Here is an 11,478-nt window from a genome sequence, read left to right as displayed (position 1 = left end):
ACGATGCTTCTCTCTCTCTCCACAGGTGCCGCCAGACCTGCTGAGAATTTTCCAGCACCTACTGCGTTTTATTTCAGATTTTATTACGAGATTTCCAGCGGCTGCTACTATTGCGAGGAAAAGTGGCAGGATTGATGGGATTGGGCTTCTTTTTGGAGCTAGGGATCGAGTCACATCACTTGGAACTCACGGCAAGATGTGCAGAGAGCAAGCAGTTAATGTGCAGGCGTTAAGTGTTCGCCCCGGTGCTCACTCGCTATAAGCATTCATCTGGCAGCCTGTGTGTAGGTCAGCTTGAGGTGTTACATGGGTCATTCCAAATGCACTGCAGTCAGCACAGACCAAATGTGAATTAGCCTCCAAAAGATGGTTCAATAAATACTGAGGGATGCGAGTTTAATTTTCCAAAGTGATTATTCCCTTATTGTGCTTTATTTTTTGTCTGTTCCTCTCAGGGGAAGGTATGACGGTGGGTGAAGGGGGTTGGGGATGGGTGCGTAGTAAGCGCGGGGCTGATATCAGGATAGACAGTGGCAGAGTGCCCACGTCACTGGAATATTGACCCAGAGGCCCAGGTTAACGCTCTGGGAGGGGTGGGGTTGAAAGGCAGCGGGAGGAATCCAAATTCAGTTCATAAAATCGGGAATCGAAAGCTAACAGGGGTAATGGTGATCATGAAACTATCATCGACTGTCGTAAAACAAACCCATCGCTAACATCCTTTAGAGAAGGAAATCTGCCCTCTGAGTGGGCTAGCCTGTCCATTGGGCAACAAAGGTCAGGAAATCCTCACCCGGTCTGGCCTACACGTGACTCCAGACCCAGAGCAATGTGGCTGACTCTTAACTGCCCTCTGAATGGGCTAGCCTGTCCATTGGGCAACAAATGTCGGTGGCACCCCATCAAAGAATTTTAAGAATGGAGCTGTTGGCCTTTTCCTGTCTGTGAACCTCGCGTGTCTTTTCTTCATTTTGCCTCTTTCGTCTCTCTCTCTACCGACCATCGAGGATCCTTTCTGACATTGGTTTCTGGCGGTGTACCCGTGCTGCGATTATGGGCTCTTACCCTGCTCTCTGTACCGGGGGAGCGATGTTTCTCCCACCTGCGGGTGAACCCCTGACAATGTGAAAGATTCATCGCTTTGGCGCGTCCGTTGTCACGGGCGGAGAAACCTCCTTCCACAGCGTGCCGGCTTCAGGTGCACGCGGCAACGCTAAAACTGCAGCTCACCTACAGGTCAAGGGCATCGTTTTCAACCTTAACCGTTATCTTTCCAAATACGTACGTGGAGGACTGTTTGTCGCCGAATGTTTGTGAGGGTAAAACGATGGCGTCAGTCTCCGGTGGAAGCTGTGGGACTTTTAAATACTGGGAGGTGGGAACGTCGCCCTTTGAGTCTCTGTGGTTCTCAGATGTCCGGTCAGGCTGCACGAAGGTTAAAGAGTTGGCAGAAGCCGGCCTGGCGATTTGTGCCGTCACGAAGTCCTCCTCGTCGGGCAGACTGTGGGGGAAGGAGCTGATGGAGAAGACGGAGCAGGATCGGGGTTCCCGGGGACTCAGCTGGCTGATCCCCGTGGTGTTGGAGCTGGCCCTCCTCTGCTTGGAGGGTGGCCCCGACTGGAAGAGCGAGGCGGCGGCGGCGGCGCCCCCCCACGCCTCCTCCTCCTCCTCTTCCCGCCAGCGGGAGGCGGGCGGGAGGCCCCCCAGCCGCACCTTGGCCTCCAGCCGGCGCTGCCAGTGCCGCAGGGCCTTGCGGAAGCGGCGGCTCAGCAGCGCGTACAGCAGCGGGTTGATGTCCGAGTTGAGCAGGGCCAGCCAGTGGACGGCGGTCACCAGGCCCGGGGGCACGCGGGAGGGCCGCCCTCCGCCGCCGACGGCCGCCTCCACCGCCTGGACCAGGCCCACCACCTCGTAGGGCACCCAGCAGCAGAAGAAGGCGAAGATGACCAGGAAGAGCCGGAAGGCCCCGTGGTGCTCGCGGCCCGGCGAGCTGTACTTGGAGAAAATGTCCGACCTCTTACTGTGAGGGTGGTGGCCGAGGTCGCAGGGGCCACTCCGGAGCTCCTCCGCCACGATCCGCGAGTTGACGCTGCTGATCAGCCGGGAGAAGGTGGGCAGCTCCGGACCGGGGCTGTGGGCGCCGCCGCTCCGTTGCAACTGGTTCTCCATGTGGTGGATCCTCTTGGCGTGCCCCCGGGCCACCTTCACAATCCGGATGTAGCAGAAGATCATGACGGAGGCGGGCAACAGGAAGGAGAAGATGGCCACGAAGCCCGTGTAGCTCAGGCTGTCCGTCCACTCCACCGAGCAGCTGTAGCTGGCCGCAGAGTAACCGAAACGGCCCCAGCCCAGCAGCGGTGGGCAGCTGCTGATGGCGGACTGCAGCCAGATCCACACCACCGTGGCCACGGTCCGGCGCACGGTGCTCTGCGAATTGTACTGCAAACAGTCGATGATGGCGTGGTAACGGTCCAGCGCTATGGCAGCCAGGGTTAGCACGGAGGCTGTACAGTACACCGAGGAGGTATAGCCCACATATAGGCACAGATCCTGCAGCCAGAGACAGAAAGGGTAAAGGTCAATAAAAACGCAATCAAAACAGAAGCTGGAAACTAGTCTCAGTGACCATGACAACTATCAGCGATTGTTGTAAAAAAAAACATCTTTTTTCCATTCATTCGTGGGACATGGGCTTGGCCACCATTTATTGCCCATCCCTAGTTGCCCGAGGGCAGTTGAGAGTCAACCACATCGCTGTGGCTCTGGAGTCACATGTAGGCCAGACCAGGTAAGGACGGCAGATTTCCTTCCCTAAAGGACATTAGCAAACCAGTTTATGACAATCAACAATAGTTTCACGCTCATCAGTAGATTCTTAATTCCAAATTTTTTTAAATTGAATTCAAATTCCACCATCTGCTGTGGCGGGATTCGAACACGGGTCCCCAGAATGTTAGCTGAGTTTTTGGGATAATAGCCTAGTGATAATATCACTCGGCCACTGCCTCCCTCCAGGTTCACGAGTATCCTTGAGGGAAGGAAATCGGCGGTCCTTACCCGGTCTGGCCTACACGTGACTCCAGATCCACAGCAATTGACTCTGAAATGCCCTCTGAAATGGCCCAGCCAACCGTTCCGTCAAAGGGCAATTAGGGATGGGTAATAAATGCTGACCCAGCCAGCGATGGCCACACCAAGTGAAGGAACAAAGGAAAAAAAAACAAATCCCTCTGATTGCAAACAACAGGAGTAGACCATTCGACCCCGACCTGACCCACCGTTCAATTAAAATCGTGTAGGGGCTGGACTTTTACAGATTGGGGGGGGGTTCACTACCCAGAGAGTCAGCAGGGGACACGCCCCACTGACCACAACTGCCCTGTCGGTGTGACTAACTCTCACGGGGAAAATTAAGGCTCAGCCTGCCATCGGGGTCCATACGAGCGGGGCAGTGGTGGGAGAGGGGAGGTAATTTTTGCCGGAGCTGTGAGGAGAGCAACGCAAAAGAGGGAGGGTATTGTTTGTGCCCGTAATCGAAAGCTTCGAATAACAGAATGAGCATCCATGCAGCCCGAGACATGGGACTCAGAACAGGCCAATCCCATCAAATTAATGCACCGGTTCATCCTGTGCTCACCGCTATTAAACAAGCTGGGGAATGTTAACTCGCTGAGTGGGGCCTTCTGCCCCTCACTCACTAAGTAACGGGTACCACATTCCTATCCTTCTCTGGGTAAAGTAATTTTTCTCAAATTATAAGAACATAAGAAATAGGAGCAGGAGTAGGCCATCTAGCCCCTCGAGCCTGCCCCGCCATTCAATAAGATCATGGCTGATCTGTTGCTGCTCAGTTCCACTTTCCCGCCCTCTCCCCATAACCCTTAATCCCCTCTCTTATCAAAAACCCATCAACCCGCGTCTTAAATATATTTAGCGAGGCAGCCTCCACCACTTCAACGGGCAGAGAATTCCAGAGATTCACCACCCTTTGAGTGAAGAAGTTCTTCCTCAACTCCGTTCTAAACCGCCCCCCCTTTATTTTGAGGCTGTGCCCCCTAGTCCTACTGTCCTTTCTGAGCGGGAAGAGTCCCTCCACCTCTATCCTATCCATCCCATTCATCATCTTATATGTCTCAATGAGATCTCCCCTCATTCTTCTCAACTCTAACGAGTACAAGCCTAGTTTATTCAGCCTCTCCTCATAGCTCAAGCCCCTCAACTCCGGTATCAGCCTAGTAAACCTCCTCTGCACTCCCTCCAAGGCCAAAATATCCTTCCTTTGGATTTATCAGTTACTGTCTCCCGTTGGTGCACCCTAGTTTCAGTTTCTCCACAAATGCGAGGATATTTTCTATTCCATCCTATCAAATCATAGGCCCAGGATTTTGCCACCTCGCTCGAGCGAAATCATAAAATCCCCGCCCGAGTCCAACAGAGATTTCCGTTCCGCCCCAATTCCGGCCATACGAGTTTCCACAGCGCAGAAAGAGGCCATTCAGCCCATTGAGTTTGCGAAACAGCATCCCAGCCAGGCCCTGCGCAACGATCCACCTAACCTGCACATCTTTGGACTTCTATATTTTAAAGGCAAATGTTGGCCTTGCCACATCCCATCAAAAGAATAAAGAGAAAATAATCTTTAGCACAGTGAGTGATCCTAAGGTGCCTCACAGAAGCACAAACAGATAGAACCTCATGGGGAGCCGTGTGAGGAAACATTTGGATGATCAGGCTGTTTGGTTAAAGAGGCTGGTTTTAAGAAGGATGATAAAAGGAGGACTTGGACAACATTTGCGAGGAAACTCAGAGATGCAATATCATTCTCAGTCGCTTAGGCAATATCAACCATTCGGGTCTCCATGTCTTGACAGAGAGGTGAAGGCAGTGACACAGGTTCTTTTCTTGTAGTTTATTTATTAATGACACAAGTAGGCTTACATTAACACTGCAATGAAGTTACTGTGAAAATCCCCTCGTCGCCACACTCCTGTTCAGCTGCACTGAGGGAGAATTCAGCATGGCCAATCAACCTAACCAGCACATCTTTGGAGTATGGGAGGAAACCGGAGCACCCGGAGGAAACCCACGCAGACACAGTGAGAATGTACAGACTCTACACAGACAGTAACCCAAGCCGGGAGTCTGTGCCATCATGCCACCCAGGTGCCTAGTCACTCACTGAAGGAAAATGGCCTAAGGGGGCAAGGTGTCAGAGGCGATACTCTGTATGAATCAGCAGTGGGTTGGGGAGAGGATATGATTAAGATGGAAAAGCTAAATTGTAAATAAAAATTGGAACAAAGTTAGAATTCAATTCATGACACATTCATCAACCCTCAAGAACAGGAGGCTGCCATCTCCCATCCCATTGACCCCATTATTGAATCATACAACAAATAGGAGGCCATTCAGCCCATCGAGTGCATTCAGACACAAAACTGTCAGTCCTGTCTTTTTACAATTTTTATAACCTCTGGATTTATCTGCTGATCTGCTCTGTGCTTTCCTGCCTCACTCTGATCATTACTGCCACCTTGCTCTCCTTATCTTCTCTATTCAATTTATCTCATGTTCCCACGGGTGCATCAGCAGATAAGACTAGAGGTTACAAAAATGACAAAGGGACAGAGATAAAGGCTCCGTATCTGAATGCATTCACAAATAGAATTCATAACGAAACAGATGAATTGACAGCGCAAATAGGAATAAATATGTACAATCTGATAAACATTACATGGCCACAAGATAAGGAAGGCTGGGACTGGAATATTCCCGGATAAGTGACATTCAGGAAGTACGGCAAGCTCGGGAAAGGTGGATTCAGGATGATAAAGCGTTAATTCGAGACAACATTGGTAGAATAGACAGTGATGACCTTAGTTCTGGAAATAAAGATGTAGAATCAGTTTGGGTAGAGTTGGGGAGTAGTAAAGAGCTCCACAAGGCCATTGAGGTTTGGCTCTTCGAGTATGAGCTCCCTGATTAGGTAGTGATTGTCTGCCCAATCAGGGAGTCTCTCCTGTCTATTACAGGAATTATAACATGGGGTGGGGAACAGGACCATACAAAGGTCAGTTGACCTTGGGTGGGATTTTCCAGTCTTGGGTTGAGAACGGTCAGGAAATCCCACCCTCTGACTTTCTACCTGAAGCACTCTGAAGAGCGTAGATGTGTTTGTGAATAAAGGGAACCTGGTGTATGGGCACCGGTCTCCGAGGAGTTATTTCAGGTAAGAAGTCACTTGTGGGGATGGTTTACAGGCCCCGTCAATGGTAACGTCACTGTAGGGCGGGGTATACAGGAAGACATAATGGAGGCTTGTGAGAAAGCTATAGTGACAATCATGAGTGAGTTTGAGTTACGTGCGGATTGAATCAGATTGGCAAAGTTTGGACCGTAAATGTCTTTGTGACAGTTTCTCAAAGCAGCACCTTCTGGAGCCAATCAGAGAGGAGGCTACATTAGATCTGGTAGTGTGTAATGAGAAAGATTCATTAATGACCTCGTGGCAAAGGTATCTCCAGGTTAGAAATGAGATGAAGGGATAGATCAGGAGAGAGAGAGCTGCAGAAACTGAAGGAGATACTTCATAAAATATTTCAGAAAAGAAACATTCCAGCCAGAAAGGAAGGGAAGGGTACACAATCTGTGGCTGACTAAAGATAGCATCAAATTGAGTTTAGCACTCAGTTGGAGTGTGAGAAAACTGAGATATCAGTATTAAACTGAGAGGTGGGGAATTATGACAATATGAGGATGGAATTGGCCAAAGTGGACTGGTCACCTAGGTTTGTAGGTAAGACAATAGGTGAGCAGTGGCAGACACGGAGGGAGATTGTTCATTACTCCCAGGGAATCAAAAGGTTATTGGGTTAAATGTGAATGTGGAGTGCATGGCTGGAATGGGACCAAGATCAGATCAGCCATGGCGTTACTGAATGGTGAAATAGGCTCGAGGGGCCGAATGGCCTTCTCCTCTTCCTAATTCAAGTGTTTGTAAATCCACGTCAAATCTCTGCAGAGCAATCTAGTATGTCCATTATCTCTTAATCATTTACACCCTGGCTTTCCAAATGTAAGTGAGCTTATACTTTGTGTAAGAACAACTTGTGATGCAGTAATACTGAAAAATATTATTTCACTAATTTCTAATGGTTAAAGTGATAGATGGTAAGGCACTGCATACATGCCCCCTGCATGAGGGAATCAAGTTAAAACAATGTCAGGCGCGTGAGTTCCCAACGTACGTTGTCTCAGTTAGAGGTAAACAATGCAGATTTTTTTGAATAATCTGATGCACGGTGCTTATTCAGCGACAGAAGAGTAAATATTTAAAGAAATCTTTCAGGATTGTTTATTGACTAATTCACCAAGGGAAAAGTACTGCCCTACGCCAACACATTTTAATATTGTGTAACACACACTTTGATAAAGGCCATATAAAAATCTGAAATCATTAGTGCAAAGACCTCCCATTGTCAATGACAATTTGCATTTATGTAGCACCTTTAACAGAGCTATGGTTGTTCACTGGGTGCCTTGTGTTGGTGTCATCAGGAAAAGATTGGCATGAAGCCACATAAAGAGATATTAAGATGGGGAGCCAAAAGCTTGGTCAGCGAGGTGACTTTGAAAGAGTGATTTAAAAGGAGAAAAAGAGGTAGAGCGATGTAGAGAGGGAATTCCAGAGCATGGAGCCCAGCCAGCTGAGCGCACATCCAACAATGGTGGAGTAAAGGAAACAGGAAACATTGGCACATACACTTAGTGTTTACGTGACTCAAATGCTCCTTGCATAGCGAGTCTCCAGTCATTAAAATTGGTTCCGTTCAGCAATAGGGACCAACTAATTACGCTGAAGTAGCCTTAAGTCCAGAAAATAATGTCAAAAAATATTAATGCACATTATTTTCACCATCTGAGCCATTGGAGGAAGTTAAGATCAGGATTCTACAAAAAGGGTGTTGATCTGGAGGTTTTTAAGGGCAAAGGGGGAGCGGGTGGAAGGGTATGAATTGATAAGAAATTGGCATGGAGGCTGTCACGAGTCAAATGGGCAGTTGGCACGTATGGGCATGGGCAGTGGGTTGAATGAACATCTGTGGAAGATGAGGGCAAGAGGGCTTAATGTTCCAGGAAACAACTGCCCTGAAGTCCCAGCGCACCCAGGCCACCTCCGCAGCCCCTGTGGTCACCTCTGATTTGGCTCTGAGTGGGAAAGTGGTGGGGTGGCAGTCCTGTCTCCTTGCTGCACCTCCCTCCTCCTGCAAGGAGGTTCCTGCCAGTCAGGTTACATTTTCCCAAGGCAATTGTGGAGCGCTGGGAGATTTCCCGATTCTGTGCACCCGCGCTGGGAGCGCAAATCCAATTGGGGATTTCGGAATGTTTGGCACATGCTTGTAAAATGTACACCCACCACCCCCCAGTGTGAAAGATCGTCAAGCTAACATGCACTGTAAAGCTGTACACAGAGGTATACCCAAATCATATGTACACACACACACCCATGTTGGACTCAAATAGACACAGAGGGCACAATCTCACCACCCCATTCACCCTTTGTTCGGTGAGACAAGGTGGTAAGATTGGGAGAGAGGTGAAGAATTGGGTTTGCGCCTAGTTTCTCGCCCCTGCTGATGGAATCAGGCACGGTTAGCATATCATTAGTGAGTCCCAGACACTCTTGCCCACTCTCAATTGCATTAAGCCCCTCACCAGCCAAGCTTCCCACTGGCGAGATTCACAGTCTCCATAAGCAGAGAGCAGACATGATGGCTTCCTGGAGGAAATCGGTGACCACTGATGCCTCCAGATGGTTGGGGCAGGGCCAGGCGCTGCCCACTGGGCACCCTGGCACTGCCCACCACATATATAACTGTGCCAGGGGTTGTGTCAAGGGGGTGAGGCCTATGGAGGTCGAGGTTGAGTAGCAGTGGGGTTATGATGAGGGGCAACTGTGCAGGGGTGGTGATCAATGGAGTGGGGGGGGTGGGAGTGATCGGTGGGGGGGGGACGGTGTTCCCCGATGCCAGTGTGGGAGCTGGGGGGTGGCAGGAGATGCCCCAGTGCACTGGGAGATTGGGACACCTGTGCAGTGGCACCCTTAGTGCTCTGCAGCCAACTTCAATGGCAAGCCTAGGTTCCACAGCTACACCCCCCAACACTCACTCCGTACCTGCTCCCCACACCCACCTACCCGCCCACAATTCTCCCCCATTTTCACGCCCATCCAGCACTTTGAATTTTTTCCATTAGATCGCACCCACAGAGTCCCACACTGGGATCACATGTTCACAGACAGAGCTATCCGGGTGGACACGTATACTATCCCTGTATGTTATGCTGGAATTAAAATAAGCCTGGTTGTAATGAAACGTACACCGGGAGAACAATCTAACAAAAGGGGAGTAGTTTGGGAATGTGTGTTTTCGTGCAGCTTTTATTTTTAAAGTGCTCCTGTTAGATTTGGGTTTGAATTCAGGTAACTGGAGCTAACAGACAGCCCTCAGTGCCATATTTACACTCTCTGTTTGTCCAGAACAGCACATTACCCGGCAACAAATTATACGGCAGCGGGGCTGCGGTATTGAGCAAAGGCAAACACTACAGCAGTGATAAATAGATCTGAGGTAATGCCAATTAAAAACCTGAGCAAGTTTACAATGTGGAGACAGAGAAACTACTGCACAACACAGTCCCTTCAGCCCATTGCACCGGTGCTAGCTCCCCTATGGGATTGGGTGACAATGCATTGGGCAGGATAGGAAGTGTTAAGATGATGTAAAATCTCTCTCTTCCCTGGAGATCCTTTCCCAATGACGGTATTCGCATCTCCGCAGGCGTGAAGCACTAAATGTGACTTCCTACACGTAAACAAGCCTTTTCCAAGGGATCCAAACCCACCTACTTTACAGGCCCCCTTTCTAAAAATGGATTCTTCCATGGGATGTGGGTGTCACTGGCAAGGCTGGCATCTGTTGCCCATCCCTAACTGCCCTTGATCTGAATGAGTTGCCGCAACATTTGAAAGGCCAATTAAGACTCAACCACATCACTCCATTTTGGAGTCACGTGTAGGCCGGACCAGATAAGGATTTCCCTCCCTAAAGGGCATTAATGAACCAGATGAGTTTTTACAACAGTCGATGATAGTTTCAAGGTCGCCATTACTGAGATTAGCTTTTCAGTATCTTTTGATTTATTTGATTTATTACATGTATTAGTATAGAGTGAAAAGTATTGTTTCTTGCACGCTATACAAACAAAGCATACCGTTCATAGACAAGGAAAGGAGAGGGTACAGAATGTGGTGTTACAGTCATAGCAAGGGTGTAGAGAAAGATCAACTTAATGCGAGGTAGGTCCATTCAAAAGTCTGTTGGCAGCAGGGAAGGAGCTGATCTTGAGTCGGTTGGTACGTGACCTCAGACTTTTGTATCTCTTTCCCGAAGGAAGAAGGCGGAAGAGAGAATGTCCGGGGTGTGTGGGATCCTTGATTATGCTGGCTGCTTTTCTGAGGCAGTGGGAAGTGTAGACAGAGTCAATGGATGGGAGATTGTAGTCAGATTGATTAACTGAATTGAAAATTCCACCAATTACTGTGGGAATTGAACCCCTGTCCCCGGTGCTTCAGCCTGGGCCTCTAGATGACCAGCCTGGTGACAATATTACTATGCCACCGCCACCCCTAAAGAAAGTGCTAAAATAATCAATTAAGCACAGTATAGAATCTGCTCTGACAATTAGCCACTGCTAAATTGGTTGGGGCCTTTTCCAGTCCAAAACCCAGGTTAGCACAGGCCTTGTCCGAATCTGAGGCCTAACTTTACAGCCACTCAATAAATAAAGTTTTTCTCAGCAGAATGCTCCTCCTCTGCTCCACAAAGCAACTACAGGTTACAATGGCAATCTCCCGGTCCTCTCACCACTCGCAGCCCCCTACTCCATCCCCGGCCTGGTCTTCCAGGCCTCACAGGGTTGAAGTCCTGAATACCCCAGGTTGCTGGGGCCTCTGAGACCAACAGCCAGTCATCAGAGCTGTGCTGGAGGGAACTGAGATAGTTCTTGACTGAGCCAGAGATTGTATCATAGAATCCATACAATGCAGAGAGAGGCTATTAGACCCATCAAATCTACACCAACTCTTTGAAACAGTATCTCCTTCCCTGTAATCCTGCGCATTCACCCTGGCCAATCAACCTAACCAGCACATCTTTGGATTGTGGGGGGAAACTCGAGCACTTGGAGGAAACCTACACAGACACGGGGAGAATGTGCAGACTCCACACAGACAGTGAGCCAAGCCGGGAATCGAACCCGGGTCCCTGGCGCTATGAGGCAGCAGTGCTAACCACTGTGCCACTGTGCCGCCCTTGATATGCCACTTGTTATGAGCAGGTTGACCAACTCTTGGGGACGAAGCCTAATGGACACCTCGGCCTGGGATACTATAAACACAGGCAGGAGGTGGTAGCAAAG

The 11,478-nt window shown here is 49.4% G+C and overlaps 1 protein-coding gene across 1 annotated transcript in view; it reads right to left on the bottom strand.

The window, feature by feature from the left end:
- Positions 1-1,230: 1,230 nt before the first annotated feature.
- The window catches only part of LOC145350475 (5-hydroxytryptamine receptor 1D), a 32,241-nt gene continuing 21,993 nt past the window's right edge, over positions 1,231-11,478 (bottom strand). Inside the window, exon 3 of the mRNA XM_080199675.1 lies at positions 1,231-2,550. Within this exon, the coding sequence (XP_080055801.1) occupies positions 1,231-2,550 (1,320 nt within the window). The remainder of the gene's footprint in view (positions 2,551-11,478) is intronic.

Source organism: Carcharhinus amblyrhynchos, chromosome 12, assembly GCF_965287045.1.
Source record: "Carcharhinus amblyrhynchos chromosome 12, sCarAmb.v2.hapA, whole genome shotgun sequence".
NCBI lineage: Eukaryota > Metazoa > Chordata > Chondrichthyes > Carcharhiniformes > Carcharhinidae > Carcharhinus > Carcharhinus amblyrhynchos.
The sequence above is the reverse complement of the archived record's forward strand: the minus strand, read 5'-3'. Positions and strand labels throughout refer to the sequence as shown.